At 43.5% G+C, this 24,178-nt stretch overlaps 1 protein-coding gene across 3 annotated transcripts in view; it reads left to right on the top strand.

The window, feature by feature from the left end:
- Scm (Polycomb protein Scm) overlaps positions 1 to 7,349 on the top strand; it is a 156,031-nt gene extending 148,682 nt beyond the window's left edge. For all 3 annotated transcript variants that reach the window (XM_037424887.2, XM_075896244.1, XM_075896243.1), the window contains 4 exons: positions 209 to 388; positions 2,360 to 2,515; positions 5,545 to 5,741; positions 6,955 to 7,349. In XM_037424887.2, coding sequence (XP_037280784.1) covers positions 209 to 388; positions 2,360 to 2,515; positions 5,545 to 5,741; positions 6,955 to 7,083 — 662 coding nt within the window. In that variant the 3' untranslated portion in view covers positions 7,084 to 7,349. The remainder of the gene's footprint in view (positions 1 to 208; positions 389 to 2,359; positions 2,516 to 5,544; positions 5,742 to 6,954) is intronic.
- The last annotated feature ends 16,829 nt before the right edge of the window (positions 7,350 to 24,178 follow it).

Genomic DNA, 24,178 nt, shown 5'->3' on the forward strand with positions numbered 1-24,178 from the left:
TCTTAGTGAGGATTTTGCAAAAAAGAAGTATGGAGGCAATGAACTGCATAAGAGCTATGAATCAGACTAGTTGCAACTTATCTGTGATAGTAATGTGCAGAGATTTGCCCATACTGTGTCTCTCCTGCATTAAAAGTGAGGCATAATAAGCCAGCCTTATGTTGTGTGGTCATGTTGGTGATTTCTTGGAGCATGCCCCTGTGTGCAGCCACCTTTGATGGCCAATCACATACATGCCACCTGCCGACTGTGGATAAAGTGTCAGCCTTCTGGACCTACCTGGAGAACCTCTTCGAGGAACTGCTCTGCTGTGAGAACTTTTACTCCAGCCAGCCACTGCAGGGTGGATGCACCAAGTGCGCAAGCAAGGCCCCTACCAAGCCACGAGGTGTGTCTCCCGACTATACACCAGAACACACACAGAGTTCACTGTGTGCCGCCATATTTAGGCAGCACGTCGCACAACCTGTCGCAAGTGCGGCAAAGCAACATCCTTAACTGCCGTCCTAGCAGACGCCCCACTATTTTAACGCAGAACTTCTTGACCTGAGTGCAGCCGTAAACATGCTTCGTGCTTTTCCTCTCTTGAAAATTTGTGCTGTTTTCTTGTGAAATGATGAGAAGGCCTTCCTCGACAATCCAGAATGTCCACAGCACATGCATTGCAGTCTGTGGAAGCAACTTTATCAGGTACATACTATTGCCATGGAAAAGAACGTGAACAAAGAAAAGCGTGGCTTCCAATTAAAACTGTGACATGCTTTAACTGCCACTAGGCAAAACTTTTGCTTTCAGCTGGCGTCACCGTAGCGTTAGAATCCCACTCTGGCTTGTGCTCGTGCACCACATGCGTTTATCATTCGCCAGTCATGTCTTGGCACTAGAAACATGCTCACAGTGCGAAAGTGCCAGCCAGAGCAAGGTTTTATGGTGCTACAGTGACGCCGGCTGAAAGCACAGATTCGCCTAGTGGCAATCAAAGCATGACCAGTTTGAAGAAGTAAAAACACACGCTTTCCGCTGTTCACATTTCTTTGCATCGATAGTATGCTGTTACATTTGCACTCAATGGGTGCAGTGTGTGCATGCATGCTAGAGTCGATTCAAATCATCGCCTGTTATTGGCATGCAGCCTGCAAAAGAGTTCGGCAATGATTTGGTGCCGCATACTACAGGCATACTGCATGCAAATTACTCCTGCAAGCAAAATAGCTGGCGTCACGCTTGAATACACGCAGTAAGTGTACTCGTATACTTCCACTGGGCCCATTGTCTTTCCTGTTCAATACAATCATCTACTAGTGGTGGAGCTCTACATTTTCTGTTGTGTGTGTAAATGTGAGCAATCTTAAAACACTGCACCGGCATAATTTTCGCATTGTGTTGTGATTTTCACAGACAGTGCTGAGTAAAATGTTCCTGTTGTGCTGATTGTTTTCAGATTCAAAGATGGCACAGTGGTGCCAAGACGACTTCTAGTAAGTGGTAGTGGCTTGACTAGGTGCTTTTTCCTATTTTAAAGTCCCTGAGATGCGGCTTGCCACGTTAACTTTGCGCAACAGATACGCGCCTTGGCAGATTAGAACAAAATGGCCGTCTGGGTGCGAGAGTATGTGCCGGGAGCCTGGCGTCCGGGTGCGAGATAGGTGTGGTCTGCAGTAGAGGGTTCTTGAATCCTGCAGCAAATTGCTGGAAAATCTTTGTGATAACCATGAGGCAGAGCTTTCCAGTGAGTGTCCTACGTGCTATCTTGAACACTGTTTAGAGAGCAGTATCACAATACTTCATGCAGGATGCGATTTAGGCCAGGTAATAGGGATATTTAAAAAAAAACAGGGAGAACAAGTGCAGTGATACCGTCTGTCATGAAGAAGTGCTGCCGATTGTTGAATCAACTAATCAATACCTGGGTGTGACATGCTGCCTCATCAAAATGCAACTAGGGTTCTGGCTGCAGTGGTATAAATGTTTCAGCATGATGATGTTAGAGTATACACTTCAAGAAACAAGTCTTCTATGTCAAAAGCCGGTGAAAATCACTGCTTTTGTGCTTATTTAAATCAAGAAAATCTTTGGTAGATCATATGGCAAGTTATTTTTGTTACTTTGGGTGGATGACAGCATTTAGTTTTGTGGGTACCTGCTGACAAATAATTTTTTTTTTGTTGGGTCACAAACATTGTAAAATTGAGCATTGTTAGAATGACTTTTATCTGTATTTCTTAAACTGTTTTCTGTCGTGTGTGTATGTTTCTCCATGTTGTGCCTGGCCATACCAAACTGACTAGAGGATGACTGGCTTAAGATGTTACATTGGATAGTTTCCTTAGGTCACTTAATAAGAATATTGTCTTTGTAGCAATGGAGCAGTCTTCGGTGGATGGGTCCCCAACAGTGCCAGCTAGCACTACGCCGGCTCCCGTGGCACCGTCAAAGCGCCCTCCATCTACAGAGCTCTCACCACAGGCGGGCACGCCAGCTAAGATAGCCTGCGTCCGCAGCGCCGACTCTGAAGGTGGGTACCAAGTGCAGAAGCTTGCTTTGCATGGTGAGGAAGAAATGCTGTGTAGTCTCTTAAATAGAACCTGAAGGGAGCAAGAAAATGTGTTTCAGGTAACAGGAGTTCTGTTTACTGCTGGATGAACATGGTGCAGAATTTCTATTTAATGTCAGCCATAATAGAGGCTGCTGTTTAAATTAAGCAGCTGTTCCGTTCAAGAGATTTCTGTTGGTTCACTCTCTGCTGAACAAATCATCTTAGTTGCAGTTGAACAAAAGGAGGAGATACTCAACCATTACATGTTTGTGACCACGATGTACCTGTGAAAAGCTCTGCTTCTCTATCTACTATGAAAAAGAAGATGAGCTGGTTCTACTGGCAGCTTGAATTTAGTCATTTTTATGCCTGATTGTTCAATGCTGAAGATAGGAAAGGGATCAAGGACTCATTTTTATGTTAGATATTGTCTTATGAAGTCAAGAAGTGCACGGGGTACATTATCTGTAATTTTAACCGTAGTTTAGTGATAACATTAACAGAAGGGAATTAAATTTTATGAAAAATAACTTGCCACCAGACAGGACCAAACCTAAACCTTTAAGTTGAGTGTCAGCTGTTTTACTGACTGCACTATAGCAACAGACACTCTCTTCTGTTTTACTGGGTACTCTATGCACTTGAACATTGCAGCATTGGAGAACACCTCTCATAGCCATGATGGCAAGTATTCGACATTTTTTTTTTTTTTGCAAGCTGGCATTATGTTATTGTTTCCAGCGAGCAGTTGTCAGTTTGGAGATCGCTGGCAGTAAGCTTCTTTCATCCACATCAGATCCTTTCTATTTATGTTACAATCACTGTACCGTAGTGAAAAGCAGTAAATAATGTCCCCTATGCTATTTGGCTTTATTAGGCTGTTGTTGCTGGCGCATAGCCACAGATCAACTATATAATGTACAGTCAAACCTCAATATATCGAACACGGATATATCGAATTATGGCCTATATCAAACCGTTCTTATATCACGCGGGAAATCGCATGCATTATTGATTTTTCATTTCGAACAAAGTTTTAATTATATAATGGATATATCGAACTCAGCCACCCCAAACCGCCCGCGCTTCATTGACAGGCGGCGAGCTTTCCCGCAACTCTCGAAAGTAGGGGTAGAGCGGCGGGCGTTTACGAATGCGGCACACAGATGGCGCCGAGAGCGCCACTTTAACGTAGCGGCGTACGCGCCGCAGCCTTGGGGTAGAGGTTCTTGAATGAGGAAAGTGAAGAGAAAAGCGCGGAGCTGTTATTTTCTTTCAATACGAAGGCACCGACACGGCTTCGCGCGGGGGAAGTGGGAGGTAAAGATTGAGGAGGAAAGTATAGGAGAGAAAGGACACAGACGACTGTCTCGGACCAACACCGCCGGGAAAGGGAAAGCAGTCAGGCGAGCCGGCATGGGCGCGCCATGTGCGCGCTTTACACCCGGACTCGCGCCGCAGCCTTGCAGCTTGCAGTCGTTGCAGTCTATATGGTGTCAACGGCACACTGCGCACTTGTTGCAAGCTCCTCCCCCGTAGCATCGGCACGCATCGGTCGTTGTGCTCGCAGTTTTCGTGCGTTTGGAGTTAGGCCTGTCGCGCGCTGTGGTGCGCAACAGGCCTAACTAAACGGCGGAGCTCACGAATGTGGAGATTGTCGCCGAAGCTACTGCTGAGCAGCCAAATGAAGACTCTGCCGAGGTGGATCCCGCAAGCGCTGATGGTGCCCCGCTCCTGACATCAGCTCAGGTCGTAGCTGCCTTGGCCCTTGTGCGCCGCCACTGCAGCGCGATTGAAGGCACCGTCTTATCACTTATGGATCGCCTAGACTATATTGAGGACGCAGTCGTCAAACATGCCGTGGCCAACAAAAAGCAGGCTACTCTTTCTCAATATTTTAAACCAACACAATAAATACTATGTTTGAATCTTCAAGTGAGTATTTAGTGCACCACGCTTGAACGGTTCGTTGGTTGTTTTCAGCAAGCTGTTGATGCATTTTTTTCGTGATTTTTTTATATCGAATTGTGGATATATCGAACTATTTCGCAATCGCCGCACCGTTCGATATATCGAGGTTCGACTGTAGTTTACCGCGTATGCACCGTCACAGGATGACACCCTTTTGGTGTGCACACTTGTATGTTACAGTGCTTGTAACGTTGCACAATAGAACCTGTACAGCTTGAAATAAAGCCATAAATGCAAACTTTGGGCATAGGCACCAATGAGGTGCAATGAACTGTGCCCAACACCACTAGTGCACTGAGCCTTTAGTGCTACTGTTGTTTTGTCAGGCTGGCAGTGGCATGTAGTACGGATACATTGTGGTGCAGTTCACAACACTTGCCCCCTCACCCAGACTCTTTTATTGCAGATATAGATTTTTTCAACGTGACTGAATTTTGCAAAAAAAACAGTTACAATTCTTTGCAATGTATAATAAAACAGGCAATGTAATGAACTTTACTTATTTCATGATCTCAGCTCCTTAAAGGACCATGTGTTTATTTCTTATCATTTGGCAATTTGTGTGCCGCATATTCAATTTAACGAAGTCCTTGTGCTTTGTAGCCACACTGGTAAACACCTGCAATGGAATAGATGTTTCACAGGGGGCCTTTCTTATGGAAAGGTTGCCAGTAGCTGGCAAAAAGCTTTTTCGAGTAAATAGAATGATGTAACACAACGGCAGTCATAGTGCGATACGTAGTGATCTAGTTGATCAAAACAACCACCGTTCAACCTCTTCAGTGAAATACTGCTCACTTTGTTCAAGAAATACCCGCAGAGATTTCCGTATTGCTTGTCTAGCAGACTTGTGGCAATAGGTATGGCCGCAGATAGTGAATAAGCAACAGAGTTATCTGGAACTGATTTCATTCGTACAGCCATTCCAGTACAATACATACTGATTCCCACTGTTATTGTTGCTCTGTCTCCAACAATCCACGCTTGGTGGTGTCACAAGCAGATTATATGCAATTTGCTGATTGTAAACCTCGCAGCCAGTTCAACAACAAGCCATCACTCAGAAAAATCGCAGAGGTCTGTAGTAGTCACCACGATGACAAGCCCCCCTGCCATTAAGCCCGGTCCGCCGCCATCGTCCCCTCCATCAGAGTGGAGCATTGAAGATGTGATCCGTTACATATCAAACCTGGATGCAGCTCTGGCCACACACTCGGACCTTTTCCGCAGACATGTGAGTTTCTTTCTCATATCCCTAGTCTTTATGACTGATATGTCCTGGAATCTTCTATTCAAAGCAGAATTTTGTGGTTTAGCACGTCTCGAGTTCTGTACCACGTGCAAGTCCCATCACACGTCATTAGTCGTAGTACACTGTGTCAGTACGACTTTCTCTTTAAGTTGTGAACAATGTAATTGCCAGCCACCAAAAGCATGTGTATTGTCCTGTTGATGATGGTGAAATATTTTATCTGCGGTCCAATATGCAGTAGTCGTGCAACTTCACACTTTGTCACAATTATCTGCAATCCTGTCTCTGTGCCTTGCTGCACCTGTAAAAGTGCTTGTAGTTGACTATTACGTTTGCTTCGCACATCAGTGGAGCATTTGTGGCCTAAAGTATTCTAGCTCTTCAAGAATTGAGCGAGTCACCTGAATCCCTGCAGCACGTAGGAAAATTTCGGACATTAGGCTGACACTTTTACTCCTGGTTACTATAGTATCACAAAGAAATGAGACACAAGAAAGGCACTAAGACAAACCCACAGTGCTATATGTGCATGTTTGTGTGCTCTTCTTCTCAACCATAGCAATAAAAAATATGCTATGCCCATAAACATGCTTCGTAACTTTAATGCTTTATACACCGACTCTGGCCTTTTGCATAGAAAGCACAAGCTACTCATTTTTGCTGAAATTTTATTGCACCCGCACTGTATGCAGCACCACTAAAAATTGGCTTGAGTTCATATATTTTCCTAGAAAGCTTACCTTTGCCCTGCCAAGTACATCATTGATGCCAATTGCAAGCAGTTCATCTTTTTGTATTGTCGAACCATCGGAGCTTCTATAATAGATTCCAGAAAAATTGCATGGAATCTGCTCGATTTTTTTTTTTTTTCCTAGGTAGCTTTAAAAATTTGTAGCCTAAGTTGTGCAAGCTAGGCCAGCTGCACAGTTATTGCTGATGACAGCTGTACCATCATTCTTGGCTGCTACATTGTCGTTTTTGGTTTTGCTTTTTTTGAAACCATGACAGGAGCACTTGCACCATGTTTGTGAACTTTGTTTTCACAGTTCCCTGTTGACACACTTCTGTTGCTCTAAAGCATTGAGCTGTTTGGAATGACAGAAACAGATGTCAGCCCCATGTTTTTTAACCCATTCGCATAATGAAGGCACCTTCCAACACACCACTGTAAACAGGGCACCCACCATACTTGCAGGAGATTGATGGCCGAGCATTGCTTCTCCTGAACAGCGACATGATGATGAAGTACATGGGCCTCAAACTTGGTCCTGCTCTAAAGATCTGCAACATCATTGACAAAATCAAGGGCAAGAAAGCCCTGTGACAAGGCTTGCTGGATGCCATCAGCTCGACTCTTCCTTTCGTTAGTGGCCGAGGTCGGTTTCCTGTGCGAGTGAGCCATGAACTGTCCCTCCCCTTCTTCTCGTGTTCCTTCTTTGCAGTAGGATTCTTTGTGGTGTGTGGTCTTTCGTGGAGTGCTCACTCATTGGGCACCAGGTTGGCTTCCTATCAAAAGTTCCAGACTCCAGTGTGTTTGTGTGTTGTGGACTCTCCTTCTGTCTGAACTGACCTCTGCTACACAGTGGTGCAACTCGGGTGACGAAAGCGAAGCAGTTTTTTTCTCTTTCCCTGTGGTTATACTTTGTGGACAGAGCGACCGGTGTACTGCAACTGCAGCATCAGACATTGCGGCCAGCTGAACCTGTTTTCATCATTTTAATTTAAGGAAGCAGCTGTTGCCATTGTTATACCTTGTTTGTGTGTTTGGTGTGTGTGATGCATACGCAAGTTTTGAAGTGGCATTTACGAAACATGGAGGAGGGGTCTTTTTTTTGTTTGTTTTCATCTAGCATTATGGAGCAAGGGTCGTATCATCTATTTATAATTGTTTTGCGAAACCTTTTTGTATATCTGATTCATGTTGTGCACATAGTGACCCACCATCCTGCTTTCTAGATTGCAGTGAATGCGAATGACCGCAGTGCTGAAAGTGTTGTTGCACCAGACGCCACCATAGGTGTGACTGGTTATTGGCCGGTTCATTTGCCTGTCACCATTTCCTTCAGGTTTGACTGAAATGGCATGACACATCTTGTCCGCTTAAAGGAATCCCGGTTAAAAAAATCATCAATCACACAATCAGAGTAATTTTATGTCACTTTTGTTCAATTTAATGTTGCTGAATCATTTAGAGTGGGACAATAAACAAGTACCAAGGACCAGTTTCAGCATCCTTTTACATATTGCAGCAGCAAACACATTTACATGCTGAATAGAGCTACAGTAAACCTTGTCATAATGTCTCTTTAGTGTCCCATTCTTTTTTGTGTTTGTGTTTTCGACCAACTAGCCTATTTATCCATCTTGACAAGGGTAACGCCTTGAGTATTGAAGCGAGACAGGTACTGGGGTTCACTGAAGCACCTTAAATACTACGCTGATAGCCAGTACAGGCATTGCGGCTACTGCATGTTTTAACTTGCCCCATGGTGTGGTCGTTTGCCTTTGAGAATTGTTACTGAAGACGAATATGAGTACCCCAAGATGTTGGTCAGTATAAAAGTAAACGCTTTTGCTGTAGTAGTAGCATTTGTGGCAAGCATGTTTTTGTGATTTCATTTTCATTGGTGTTGTTTAATTTTTGTTTACTTCACGGGTTGGGCTAATGTAACCATTTACTTTTTTCGACACACGTACATGATCTCAAGTTTTGTGTTTCAATGCCTAAGCAGCCAGCCAAGGAAGTCTGCCTTGATGCACGTTGCTAGTAGGTTTTTTGTGATGTGTAGTTCTGGCTACAGCTTTGGGTTGGGTGCTGACGCTTAGAATTATCGGCATATTAATTGAACAGATTTCAATAACTTTGGGCATGTGACAGATGGGCCTTCATTAGTGCACATTAACATGAATTCTAGACGTTCGGTCTGCTAGAAAATGATAGCCATGCTGAAACTGCTCAGCCAATGTCTGCATTCTTTGGTTGTACTTATGGGCACCTCGAGGCCAATGATCGCAGTCTGTGCCACAGTCCACCACAGGAAATATTTTGTGGTTCCTGCAGTCGCTCCATGAGATGGTATGTATATGGTCGTTGGCCATTGTCCATGTGCATACTGTAGTTGTGAAGTCCAACCAGTTATCCAGGTTCTTAGTTTATGCTATAGGGTCAAAATTTTTCTATTGCAAGTGTGTTTTCCTAATGCCACATGAATGCGAGAATGTTGCATTTCTTCATTTTGCTTTAAAGTATATGTTCAATGAACGCATCTTTTCAGCTTAATGTTTTTAGACATCTAAAATGCATTCCTTGAATACAGACTAGCTCAGCTTACTGTGAAATTCTGTGATTTACATGAACATCTTGGCAAATTTCTTTGGCTAGCACATGCTTTTTCACTATCTAACAGCCATATTTCCAGTGCTTGTCGTTGACTCAGTGTTTTAGAGTTCAAAACTAGTAGCTAAACTTGCGATGTTCTGATGATAGCATTGTTCTGTACATCATGCCCCAAACTCAACATTGTGCAACCATCTACGTGGCTCCAGTTCCTGATTTGGTAATTAACATTTTATGTGTACCAATACTGCTAATTTCTTACATATAAGTAAGCATACATTCATGCAGCGTATGCAGAGTATGCAATGTTTGTTCCTACCGTCAATACTGGATCATGGTGAGTGAGCGTAAATGTGGTGGTGACCGACACTGTGGTCATTTGATGGAGATGCAACTCGAATTTTCAAAATTACACATTTTTTTTGTTTTCAACTTCTTTCACAAGTTTCTCTACTTTCATGATGAAGAAAAATCAAGGTTGTAGTTCAACTTGTAGAAGACAAATCGCCTTTATGGAGCTCAAGGTGGCAATAAAAACCTTAAGATAGCTCATTGCCTTGAGTCTTCTCAGTTGTTCTTAGCTTCTCGCCATTACATTTCACATGTGGAGTTCACCGAAGCCACAAGCTCAAAATAACCATAATTCCTAACCTCTTATAATGAGAAGAAACCTCATATAATGAAAGAAATTATTTTTAAAAGCTCATCATTTCCTAAAAGATGAGCTTTCATTTCTACGTTTGTATTGCGTATTTCTCGAGATGCAATTTCGGGCAACTTCTTGAGTTTTTGGACATCATGTTTTTAGTACTCCTGATGGTCAGATTGAGATGGCATTCTTCCTTAAACATGTGAAGAGTGCGATTATCTTCTTTAACACATATCATTTATGTCACTACCAGGAAAAACAAAGGTGAGACCACACTGGTTTATGCCAGTATATATGTCACAAAGGTCTATGTCACTATAGCGGTCTCAGTGCCGTTAAAACCCCCTTAAGTTACTTCGCTGTACTAACAAATTGGTGAAAGGTGCTGGGTAGGACGAATTCAAGGACGGAAGCTTCACTACCAGGACTTTGCCGCAGCCACTGCCTTGCCGGACTCTCATCTTCGCCGATCATAATGGCCCAAGACCAGACATCTAACGCTTCAAGGCCAACTTCGGCGGGTTCCGTGCTATACTACCGAGTGCCATCTATCTTCGGCAGGACCTCAGGAAAAGACGTTGATGCGTGACTCGGGAACATAAGCGGGTGAGCAAAAGCAATGGCTAGGACTCGAACAGCTCAGTCATGTATTCTCGTTAACTGACACCGCCCTTATGTGGTACAAAAACCACGAGGACATGTTCACGACTTGGCTACTTTTTGTCAAAAAAGTGCAGAAGTGCTTCGTTGGTTCTGATGCAAAGGAGAAACGCCCAGAGTAGACATTGTCTGAGAGGGCACAGCTTACAAGAGAGACATGTACGACGTACATAGAAGAAATCTTAAAGCTATGCAAGATCGTGAATGTCAGGATGTCTGTAGAATACAAGGTTCGACACGTTTTCAAGAGTATAGCCGAAGACGTGTGCAATTTCTTAATTGTAAAAGACAGCCTGAACTCCCTGTCTGACCTAATGAAACACTGTCGTACTTTTGAATCGCTCAACACTCTACAGATCTCCGAAATTGGGCCACCTGTCCTACGTCCTCACTGTGGCTAGTGTTCAAAGCAAGGTCGCGTAAGGGCCGCGCTTTGACCATACAGCAGATGGTCGGAGAACAGCTGCTTCGATGTGAGTGGACCTATCATTGCCCCAGTGATTTTCAGGATGCCTACACAAGCGCACCAGAACGTGTGCAAACTTCGGCTACTCTTGCACCATGGCAACTATCGGTCAACGCAGCAGATACCTATGAATACCAAGGCACATGGCAGGCTGGATTCCCTCATTACCCATCTCCCAATTACGAAGTTTTCACCCACCTGATTATCCGACCTCGCCTGCCTACGGTGCCGCTGAAGAGCGGCACCACTATTCCATGCCTTCTGAGAGGAGTCAGTTCTCTGACAGCTGCGTGTATCTCGACCTTTTCTGGTGTGCTTCAACTGTGGCATTTTTTTAAGGTAAACAGCGCAAAAAATGAAAACAGAGAAGTAGGAAGACACAGGACAGCGCTCGTCCTGTGTCTTCCTACTTCTCTCTTCCCTTAAAAAATAAATTGTTACCAAATTGCCCAATTTTTAATACTACTTCAACTGTGGCTTCTCGGGTCACATGGCACGTTTTTGCGACCACCGCCTATATCAGCGACAGCCCTTCTACACATCTCACCAACTTTTCGATGGTCCGCTCTTCACGTCACGGAAACCACGCGCACCAAACGGGCCATGCAATATTTAGCTGGCCTCAATCACCGCCGCTGGAAAACTAGTTGGTGTGGCCAGTGGGGGTGAGGTCGCGAGATACCAGACGCTATGTACAAATATACCCTCATCGGTGTTTATTTTATTTTTATTTTATTTATTAAGTACCTGCACGTCATAAGGCATTACAGCAAGGAGGGTACAGTACATATGATCAAACACATAAAAAAACATTCATAAAGCATGGAAAAAATCATCACTTGAATCAATAGAGACTATTTCCGGTGGCAGAGTGTTCCATTCTCTTGTAGTGCGGACAAAGAAAGAGTAGCGAAAAGCGTCACCCCCAAAAGGAATCTCGCGCATTTTTAAGTGATGATCGCGTCTTTGAGAAACATAGTTGGGTGGTTGAAAATACAATTGCCTGATGATCTCTGTTCTCGAATGATAAATGCTATAAAAGAATTTTAATCTGAGGTATCAATGACAGTTATCAAGACGATCCTATTTTGATGTTTTTCTGCTCTCTGTCACACTAAGCATCCTGTCGTAATTTCCAAGGATAAATCAAATTGCTCTATTCTGCACTTTTTCAAGTTTATCTGTAAGTTCCTTAGTATATGGGTCCCAGCAGGTGCACGCATACTCCAGTATACTGCGGACGTGTGTAAAATGGAGCTGCTCTTTAAGTTTTTTTGGTAAACTACTGAAGTTACGTTTCAGAAAACTTAATGTTCCTACCGCCTTGTTCCTAACATAAGTGACATGTTTATTCCATCTCAAATCAGCAGTGAAAAATACGCCTAGATATTTATATTCCGTGACATGTTGAAGATTAACGTTATTAATCATGTAATGATTTCTGCAGTGCGAGAGTTTCCTGGTAAAGGTGACGTGGACGCTTTTTTTCTCATTCAACGACATTTTCCATTTTTCACACCATGCGGCAATTAAATCTAAATCATTTCGCAGTGCTTGTTTGTCAAGGTCGCTATTGATGGCCTTATATACTATACAGTCATCTGCAAACATTCTAAATATGATGTGATACCGAAAGTGATGTCATATATGAACAACAAAAGTAAAAGCGGACCTAAGACTGATCCCTGTGGTACACCACAGGTCACAGCTACATATGTAGAGGACTCAGACATCTGCCTTGAGTAAAGATACTCAGCTATCCAAGCAATAACCCTATCATCCAATTTGTAATATCGAAGTTTAGGGATCAAGAGACTATGCGTAACGACGTCAAAAGCTTTTCTGAAATCCAGAAATATACAGTCAACACTTTGCTGCTTGTCGACAGCTGAGGCAAGGTCATGAGTAAATTCTACCAATTGCGCCGTACAAGATAAGCCCTGCCAGAAGCCATGCTGACTAGGATGAAGAAGGTTATTTGCAACAAGGTGAGACATGATGCTGCTATAAATCACATGTTCCTTAACTTAGCATACAATACTAGTTACCGCACTGGCCTAAAATTCTCAGCTCTGTCCCTCTGTCCACTTTTATGGATTGGTACCACGCGGGCCAACTTCCAGTCTCCAGGAACAATGCCGTCCTTTAAGGAATTTTGAAATAAACAACAAAAATATAAACACAGAGTGCCCAAACAGTTAATAAGAAACGATGGCAGAATATCATTCGGACCACTCGTTTTCATGTGTTTCAAGCCTTGCAATAATCTCTCGACTCCCGTCGCACTAAACACAACCTCAGACATTTTGTCTCCTTGGACAGAAAAATCATTAATTGTAACTGCACTAGCATCTGAAAAAGCAGACTGAAATACCGATGACAAGTAATTAAAAAAAATTTCGTTCTTACTCGGATCATCATTAATAATTCGGTCAGACCAGTGCAGTGGTGGAACAGAAGTGTCCTCCTTACCGTTTCTTTTAATGTATTTCCAAAATTCCTTCGGATCATCTACCAGCCTCTGGCCAGTGAAGCATCTTTGTTTGGTTGATCCAGCGAGCTTTCTAAATCTACGTTTTAACTCTGCTAACTGTAAGTAGCGACTATCAGATTTCTGAGTCTTGCTAAGCCGATAGATTCTTTTGATTTTTTTAATGAAGAACTGAGTTTCCTGTTAAACCACGATTGATCTTTTGAACTTTTGGAATAGAGTGTTCGAACGGGAGCAAATTTAGCACGCAGTTCAAAAAGCTTCTCTTTAAGTACTCCTCATTACTCTTCCCCGTTTAACTCATCTGCCAATGTGTCAAAAGTAGGAAAGTAAGATTCAAGAGCTAGATTTAGTGCAGCATAGTTAGCCCTGTTATATGCATACACTGTTCTGGAGGCTTTTTTCGATACACACACATTTTGAAATGTAACGTCCGCTACAATAACCTTATGCTCACTTATGCCGGGCAAAGCACATATATGTGAAATAATGTTCGACGCATCAGCAACAAATCAAGCACGTTACCAGTATCATCATTATGGGAGGGATCTCTTACCAACTGATGCAGACTGTTTTCGTGCATAAATTCAAAGAAGGCTTTGTATAAACCACCTGTTGTACCACCTGCGAGACAATTACCTGACCCCCAGTCCAAACCGGGAAGGTTAAAACCTCCCAGTATAATGTGATCACACTGAACGGTCTCAAGAAAAGTAGTCAATTGAGCTAACTGCTGACAAGAGGCACTAGGTGGGCGATAATAAGAACCAATGAGATTGACCATTAGCAGCCCGCAACTTGCAAAATACAGATTCACATTCCAATGCTCAATCAACTCGAACACAAGGTAAGTCTGATCTTACAAGAATAAATACACCACCACCCCTAGATTCACAGTCCCGCCTAAAACAGTGATACCCAACAGGGAACAATTTTCTGTCAAGGATAGTGGCATCGAGCCATGATTCAGTGCCTAATACAATTGCAGGCTGAAGAGAACTTAACAGCAAGTGAAAGTCGTCAATCTTATTTCTAAGACTTATGTTAAAGAACAGAGTTCATGCAGTTGTCGATGGAGTTGCTACTATGGCACTTGTGTATACAGATGCGACAGTCTCAGTGATGAGTGTAAATTTTACGAACCAGCTCGAACCTAAAGTGATGTTTCGCCTGAGCCTACGTGTGACATCTTGAGATGTAAGTGGCGCCGCGTTGTGTCCAGTTGAGATATTGCACTGTGGACGCCTCTGAGTGTGGCAAGGTGTATTGCACAGAGTTTGCAGTTATTCCGCAGTCTACACATGACGTTATCTTGGGTATCGACTTTTTGGGGCAACTGTAGACTGTAGAAGTGTGCACCTTTTCGTTCACGGTACCTTCCCAGCGGCGCTCATGGAAAATTTTTGTCGTGATGAATGCATCTTTTTTGTGTGGACACAGTCGTTCCTGCATTTTCTGTTGTGTGTGTTCTCGTGATATGTTCTGGTAACAACCGTGGCACCAGCGGCGCTCATGGAAAACTTTTTTCGTGATGAATGCATCTTTTTTGTGTAGACGACAAAATTCATTTTCGACAAATGCATTTTCTGTTGTGTGTGTTCTCGTGACATGTTCTGGTAACAACTGTGGCACGTTCGACGCCATACTCGAATGGAATTCTTTGGCCTGCCTGACAACGAACATTCTCATTCCCCATTGTGTGGTGTCGGCCGCTGATGGACGGGCAGGTATGGGGACAATGAACACTTCCATGGATCTCGCAGTTTTGCCAGGTGGCATGAAACTTGCAGTATGTAAACCCGAATCATCTACGACGCTGGTTGCGCTTGTTGACGCTACAAGCCAGAATGGACATTTAGGTTCACAAGGTTCAGAGGACGCCCAATTGCGACAAATTGTCAGCAAGTCACCAAAGCGAATGTCATACACTGCTCGATGTTTTATCTAAGCACTCAAAAGTGTTCGAAACTGCCAAAAGTCCGCAATTCCAGTGTCCCGTATACATCATCATATCCACACAGAGTTAGCACATCCCATTAGGCAGAAGCCTTACCGAGTGGCACCATCAGAGCACAAGATCATCGACAAGCAAGTCCAAGAAATGCAGGAAAAGGGAATAACACAAGCATCTGCTAGCCCGTGGGCTGCTCCTGTCATTCTAGTGAAGAAGGATGGTGCATGTAGATTATGCATTGAGTACCGCCGACTGAATTCTGTTACCCAAGAAAAACGTCTATCCACTGCTGCACATCGATGATGCTATGGACTGCCTGCATTCCACTTCCTACTTTTCTTTTGATGATGTGAGATGAGGTTACTTGCAAATTCCGATGTATGCAGCTGACAAGGGAAAGATGGCATTTATTGCGCATTACGGACTGTACGAATTCAATGTAATGCCATTTGGATTATGTAATGCTCCTGCAACATTCTTGAAAAAGCTGGCCTCGTATTGAATTCGAAAAAGTGGCACTCAGTGTGCGACAGACATTGAGGTTGCGACATATCGTCTATAAAGATGGCATTAGAGCTGACCCACAGAAGACAACGGCCTTTGAATCGTTCGAGTGACCCAAATCTGTGAAACAACTTTGTAGCTTCATCGGTCTCTACTCGTATTTCTACTAGTTCATACCCAGGTTTGCGAATGTCGTTCACCCCCTGGCAAGCCTTCTATGCAAGAATAGTCTGTTTTGGTAAACCTCATAGTGTGATGCCACTTTTCCCCAGCTGAAGTGTTTGTTAACTTCGCAGCCGGATGTTTCAGATGATGCTCTCAAATGCTTACAAGGCGCAGAATATTTCTTATCCCTAGATTTACCCTCAGGGTATTTGCAAGTACTGATGGCTGACACTGATCGTTTGAGACTGGTTTCGTCACACCTGATGGACGAGTTCAAAATCATGCCGTTCGGATTGTGCAACGCCTCAACTACATTGGAACGGATGATGGACATCGTCCTTCGCGGCTACATGTGGAACACTTGCCTTTGCTACCTGGACGCCATCGTAGTCTTTTTTTAGGGATTTTCCAACTCGCCTTGTCCGCTTGCAGGAGATTCTGACATGCCTCAGCTCAGCTCAGCTGGTCTTCAACTCAACATAAAGAAGTGTCAGTTTGCGACACGCCAGTTGACGATACTGGGTCACGTTTGCATAGAAGGCGTTCTGCTGGACTCTGTGAAACTCCGTACCGCTGCCGAATTCCCCAAGCCCACTTACATGAAGACACTTCGAGCTTTCATTGGGCTGTGTTCTTACTTTCGCCGATTCGTGCGTGACTTCGCTTCCATCATCACCCCTTTTACCCATCTTCTAACAGCCTCAAATGGCCTGTTTGCTTGGTCACGAGAGTGCGACACATCTTTCGAGACGCTTCGGCGCTTGCTAACGTCACCTCCGATACTCTGACACTTTGACCCGGATGCGCACACGGAAATTCATACTGACTCTAACGTCACCTCCGATACTCTGACACTTTGACCCAGATGCGCTCATGGAAATTCATACTGAAGCCAGCGGTGTAGGCCTTGGTGCTGTGTTGGCTCAAAAAAAGCTGGGATACCAAGAATACGTCGTCGCTTACGCGAGTCGAACTCTGAAGAAAGCTGCGTGCAATTATTCCGTCACAGAAAAAGAATGCCTCATTATAATTTGGGCTTTGGCTAAGTTCCGTCCGTACCTTTATGGTCGCCCTTGCGACGTCGTCACGGATCACCACGCTCTGTGTTGGCTCTCGTCGCTGAAAGATCCATCAGGATGTCCCAGTCGCTGGGCGCTGAGGCTGCATGTTCGTGTTGTGTGCCGATCAGGCCGCAAGCACTCTGACGCGGTCGCTCTTTCCCGTTCACCTCTGGCATCCGCCACAGCTTCACCGTCCTTTTCCGTCAGGCCAGTCGACGTTACCGACATGTCAGTGGAACAACGCTAGGAAACATGGGTTTGTCACCTGCTCAACCTTCTGGCGGATCCATCAGCTTACTCCACTTCCAGAGCTCTACGTCGTCAAGTGCCACATTTTGCCACTCGAGATGGTCTCCTCTATCGACGGAACTATGCTTCTGATGGCCGGAAGTGGCTGCTTATGATACCAGACCACATGCGCATGCAAATGTGTGCTGCTTTCCACGCCGATCTCCAAAGCGCTCACCCTGGCGTTCTCAAGACCTACACCCACTTGCGTCCGAGGTACTATTGGTGCGTAATGTATTCGTATGAGTGCAAATATATTTGCGCTTGTACTGCCTAGCGACAAAAGGCTTTCCTCAACAAGCCGCCGGTACACTTCAACCTCTCCCATGTTCAGCGCGTCCATTTGACTGCGTCGACATTGATTTGTACGGTCCGCTTCCCTTGACCTCTTCTGGGAATGGAAGGATCATCGTCGGTGTAGACCACTTTATGCGTTATGCAGAAATAGCAGCATTGCCCACAGCAACAGCCAGAAAAGTTGCATTTTTCATTTTACACAACTTCGTCCTGCACTACGGCACACCCCGGGAACTTCTGAGCAACAGAGAACGTGTTTTTTTGTCCGAAGCCCTCGAAGCATTGCTCGTTCAGTTTAACATGGTTCACCGCAAAACCAGCGCATACCATCTGCACACCAATGGCCTAACCGAACGATTTAACCGCACTCTCAGTGATATGCTGACGATGTACACCTCATCTGACCAGGCAAACTGAGATGCCGTCCTTCCTTTCGTCACATATGCGTACAACACTGCAACGCAAGCGACCACAGGATTTTCACCGTTTTTTCTTTTATACTGACGCGAACCATCATGCATGCCTGACACCATAGTTTCTTACACACCTGACCCCTGCGGGTACAGTCCGATTTCCTACATTGCTAGGTATGCAGAAGATTGTCAAAAGTTGGCTCGTTCCTTTACGGGCGAGGACCAAGGTCGCCAGAAGCTTAAGCGTGACGACTACCGACCTCATGCTAATTTTCAAAGGGGTGTACTAGTCAACTAGATGTCAACTAGGTGGCACAAACAAACAGTTGTTCGTGCCACCATGCACTGTGATTGTGTATGCTTAGATTAATTGGTGTTTTATGATAATGTGGCATTGCATATTTAAAAAAACCAAAGACTTTACGTTGTTCATAAAGACTCCTGTACACAATCTGTCCAAGTACACGAGGATTCGAATTCCATGAGATAATGCTGATGTACCATCGTGTTGCTTAGTGCGCAATATTCGAACACTGTTCAATTTTGTCTGCCTTTTTCCACCAAATATATCGAGCACCTGATTGTATTAGTTCTACTTATATATATATGTGTGTGTGTGTGTGCGTGTGCGCGCGCGCGTGTGTGTGTGTGTGTGTGTGTGTGTGTGTGTGTGTGTGTGTGTGTGTGTGTGTGTGTGTGTGTGTGTGTGTGTGTGTGTGTGTGTGTGTGTGAGACGAAGCTCTCTGCTCGAGGATTTATTTGAGCAGGCTGCGTGCTGAGAAAAATGGAGCCAGTGATGATAATTGTACATACTACAGTGAAATCTCAATAGAACGAACCCCACATTAACAAACTTTTCAGATTAACAAACTTTTTAAAAAACCCTCACTGACTGCTAATAGTTTTAATGTAAACCTATTTCACTACTACATACTTCAGAATATCGAACTTTTCATAATGGAGAGCACTAATTTAGTTCTGCATTATATTAACAATGCCTCAGTACAGCGAACTCCTGTTCTGAAATCCGTAGCGACCACCGAAGGGGTACACAAGCAGCCAACACAGCGAACGAACCCCTTGCTTCTCGGAGGGGAAAAAACGAAAAACGATATTTTTTTTTCGTTTTTGTTGTGGCTGAAACGCCGACGCTGCAGGTTTACAAGCGCCAAGGCAAGGGGCGAGGGCAACACGAGAGGGAGAGGTCGGCGCATGGGCGTGGAAAACCGAGACAGCATAAGGAGCAGAAAACGAAACGCAAGGAATTTTCTTTTGTAGCTCTTTCTTTTCTTCAGAAGAAGCGATGACAGCCATATGCTTTGGGTTTTTCTTATCTTTGTCACTTCTACATGTGCTCCAGGAGGCCTTGTCAGTTGTGTTCCAATGCAAGTTGGTGTTCGCACTGCGGTGCTACTACAACAAATCATCTCTACTTGCAACGAAAAAGCGGAAGCAGTTTTTGCTAAACGAGAAAGTGGATCGCACCACCGATATGTGGATGAGCTGGATGCCTTTGCTCTGCAAAGCTTGTGCTGCACGCGTCAAAAAAAAAAATAATTGAGTAAATGTGCATTTTTTAGTGTTCACTTGTGCATTTATTTTTTCTCGTGAAAAACAAGTTGAAGGACCCACTGTTCTAAAGGTAAGTCATTTTGGTCGGTGTAAAATAAGTATGTATGGTTAATTTTTGGATTTTCACTATAACGACTTTTCAAAATAACAAACAATTTGCCGGGGCCCCCTGAAGTTCATTATACCAAGATTTCACTGCGTTGAAAATGAAAATCATGCTTATCATTCCATTTTGCCCATGCTGGGAAACCTTCACTCTGGCCACCCATTATGGCAGTGAACGTGGACAATCTTGCTACAGTGGCAGCTGCCATCGGGAGGTGTGATAACAGTCATTCTGAAAGAGACAAGGCGTGAAAGCACGGACACAGGAAAGACACCACAAGGTGTGCCTTGACGTCTTCATTGTGTCCGTATTTGCACACACCGTCTCCTCGAAAGTAAATGCCATTGTTCACTGGCAAACTCTTGATGCAGAACAGTGTGGGGCCTGATAAAATGGTACTGAAACTTTTTCGATTTGTCCAGAAGCTCTCACTGTATTTTGGCGCTCCCTACTTTATGACATCGGTGATGCACAATAGTTCAGTGGGCTGATTGAGGCTGATTTGGTCGCAGCTAAATGACAATCTGCAAAGTGCAAAAGTGAGTTTGTTGTATGGCCATGAAAGAACAAAAATGGTGAGTAGCATGTCGGGCGTTGAAAGCACTTACAGTGTGTGATAAAAGCTTTGTGTGAGGCCATTAGTCTGAATGTAGTTACTGGAAGTTCTCTCGTAAATGGCATTGGACACCCATAGAACATCAGCAGGAACTTCTGAAATGAAAGTTTTTCTTTGTCACTCAAGAGAATATGTACATGTAAAGATGGCTTCCAATAAAAATGCTGCAACTAGAGGCAGAGCAGATAGTGCAACTGCATTGTAGATTTCATGATGTTCTGACGACCCATTATTGCTGACAGCTGGTATCAACAGCAGACTGTACAAGTACACTGTGAAAGCAGCTCCAGAACACTGGACAGGTCGGAGCAGCGCGGTCCATTGTTTGTAGCTCAGATAGAATGATCAAAAGGTCACGTCTTTTGCTACACCAGTTGCAAGACCAGGCCGAGAGAAGTTGCTGTAGGATGCATTAAGTTTTATGGAAGCCAAGATCTACAGTCATCATAACAAGTCTTTAGTATTTAAGTACCTGTACACCGATCTAAGACCTAGAAGTTCAAAAATTCTTCTAAGGGTCCCTGATTCATAGAAAAGATGATCCTTTAAAATACTGGAAAGACCATGGAGATCCTGCTACTGAGGTGCCAGCCAGTGAGAGCATATTTTCAACTGCAGGAAACACGAATTTCAGGACATCTGAAGCCAGGTAACACGGAGAAGCTTTTGTTTCTTCGGAACAGTTTATTTTTCTTCGGTTGCAGTCACTCATTGCATTATGCGCCGGAAAACAGGAGCAGATTTTATGTCTTTGTTCTTTCTTTCAATCTTCAATAAAATGTTTTATCTTTGATATTTTTTGCCACAATTGATTCAAGTTAGATTTCAGATGAAATTTCACTAGTGGCAGACCCCTAGTATTCCGTTGATGGTGGAATTAACTGTTTGTAGCACAATCCCTAACACTTGCATTTCATAATGTAATGATGGTACCAATTATTGCATCAACAAGATGTAAACATATCAGACAAGTGACAACTAAGTTGATCAAGAGGAATGGGTTGAAGAACTGCAGGTGATATGTGCTTTGGATCACTCATCGAGATGAGCATTCAGTGTTGAAAGGTGACTGTAGTGGCCAACGAGAAGTAGCATCAGCGTCCTGATGTTTCTTTCAAGACTTGTGAGTGACATTCAAGCTGTATTCTGATTGAAAAATGCAACAACCAGGATGTGCTGATATGTTCTTTAGTGGTGGCAGTCAGCACAAGCCCAAGTAGTCAGTGACCACTATAATGTGGTGGCTCTGCGGATAAGGCTAAATGTTTCGTGTAGCTCAAGCAATGGCAGTCATGCAAAGGCGATTCTGTAGTTTCTTTGGCGACATGAGCATAGGGAATGCGTAAGAAGTCACAATGTGTTATTGAGAGCTGTGCTGTCGTTGCCAACGAACAGTGTCCACGTAGAGTGGGAACTGAGGAGTCAAAGTTGTACCACCACTTTGGAAGTGACTGCATGCTTGAGGGTGTTAAAACAGTGGGTTATCAACTGGTTCATTGATGGATGACAAAGCCTCTCCCTCCTTCTTCTCAATGTGTGTGTTTCATTGGATGCAGTGAGTAATAAGCAGCAAGTGCAGGTGTCCACACAGACAAGAATGGACATCTCATTGAGTGTTTTGGCTGACCTGTATGTAGTGTGTGTATATCATGCTGACCTCATATTTTCACCTTCAGGCCTGGACAGAACGAATAAAAGAAACGAATAAAATGAATAAATGAAATGAATAAAAGCATTCAAAACATTGTTCTGTATGCTCATTATGCCTATTCTTTGAGCTACGCATGTGGTTAAATCTTGAGTGAAGATACCTGCATATAAGTATATTTCACTCTAATGACATAAATACCTGGTCATGTGTTCACCAATTTCTTAGTCCACTATGGCAGCTGTCACTGGCAGCATGAGAATGCACAATTCTATGTCACTCGCTAAGTGAACAACTACTTCGCTATATGTACAGTGAAGCAAAACAAGCCACCCTTATTTGACGATATCTTGTGCAATAAACGAGGAACTTGGGATTGTACTTGGAAAACAATTGAAGTGGTTCAGAACAAGAATAAAATGATGAAATTGAGTGTACAAAAACTGCAGCTAACATATATTTTTAAGCAATACTTAAAATTTGAGGCAAAGTACAGAGACAAAGTAAGCAAGCTATCTCAAATCACCAAAAACTTCGTGAAGAAGCACGATGAAAGCAACTGCTACATCAAGAGATAAAATAGAAATTGCTAAGCTGTCAAAACTGATCAATGAAAGTAAGCTTGGTCACATACGAAACTATAACGTCAAGAGAAGCAGCCAAAAGAAAACTTAGTATAGGCAATACAAGGCATGTCCCTTAGAAAGGCGGTTGGAGATGCTGTATAGTCAGTTTTATCAAAAATGGATGATACCGTACTTCTTATTTAAGAAGCTGGCAACACTGTACACATTATGTCTTTAAACTTTAACTGTACCAACTAATTGGAAAAATACCAATATTTTCCTAACACACAAAAAGCAACAGCTATAATCCTTGACCTACAGACCGATAAGCCTTCTTTCAGCATCGTACGAAATATTCTTAGAGATAATTTGAAATTCTAGTGGCTAAGGTACTCGGCTGCTGACCCGCAGGTCGCGGGTTCGATTCCCGGCTGCGGCGGCTGCATTTCCGATGGAGGCGGAAGTGTTGTAGGCCCGTGTGCTCAGATTTGGGCGCACGTTAAAGAACCCCAGGTGGTCGAAATTTCCGGAGCCCTCCACTACGGCGTCTCTCATAATCATATGGTGGTTTTGGGACGTTAAACCCCACAAATCAATCAATCAATCATAATTTGAAATAAGAATAGAGCCACAGTTGATATAGTCAACTTGGAGAGCAAGCTGGTTTCAGAAAAGTGTACTTCACCATAGATCACTTTCATGTGGTTCATAAAGTAATAGGTAGGAAATCCAGCTAAAACAAAGCCCTTTTCCATGGCATTCATAAATCATGAAAGGGCATTCATCTCTGTGGAGACGCCAGCAGTTCTGGAGACATCACGTCGACGAGGAGTACTCGAAACACACATGAATACGACAGCCAATTCGTGCAGTCGTTTCACAGCTGCATTCCTAATCCTTGAAAGAGAAATCGCAGAAATTGGGAAAGGAAGTGGTCTAGGAAATACAATCTCTTCATTGTGATTTGCTCTATGTCTAGAAGTATTAAAATGAGTAAGATGGGTAATAATATTATCTGGGGTTTAACATACCAAAACCATAATATTATCATGAAAGACACTGTAGTGAAAGACTGGAAATTTCAACCACCAAAATCTAAGTACAGGGGCCTCAATTATTTGCGTCTCCATCGAAAATGCAGCCAGGATTCGATCTCGTGACCTTCGGGTGAGCAGTTGAGTGCCATAATTGCTACAAAACGTATTGGCAATTAACAGTTAGAGACGACATTTTTGCAATGACGACAAAAAATGGCAAAAAAAGTGAATACATAAACTTTGAAAGGCATCAGAGTGGGACTGAAGATGCGTATGTACCGAAGACAAAGATGAAGGTAGGTGGTCGGGCAAGAGTTGGTGTCAGACAGCCAAACCCTTCTATCAGTAGAACAGTACGTGTACATTCAAACGTTATAACAAACTCGCATCTATTGCAAAAATACTTCGTTATATCCACAAGTTTATTATAAGTATATTCTTAATACTACTTATAACTACTGTTTTTCACAACTTTTGTTATAACCGATAATTTGGTATATCAAGGTTTGAGTGTAATCGAGGCAAATACTAGCAGGGGAGCCTATTCATATAAACGAAATTCACGGAGGAATAAGAATGAGTTGTGCAT

This window comes from Rhipicephalus microplus, chromosome 5 (assembly GCF_043290135.1).
Source record: "Rhipicephalus microplus isolate Deutch F79 chromosome 5, USDA_Rmic, whole genome shotgun sequence".
NCBI lineage: Eukaryota > Metazoa > Arthropoda > Arachnida > Ixodida > Ixodidae > Rhipicephalus > Rhipicephalus microplus.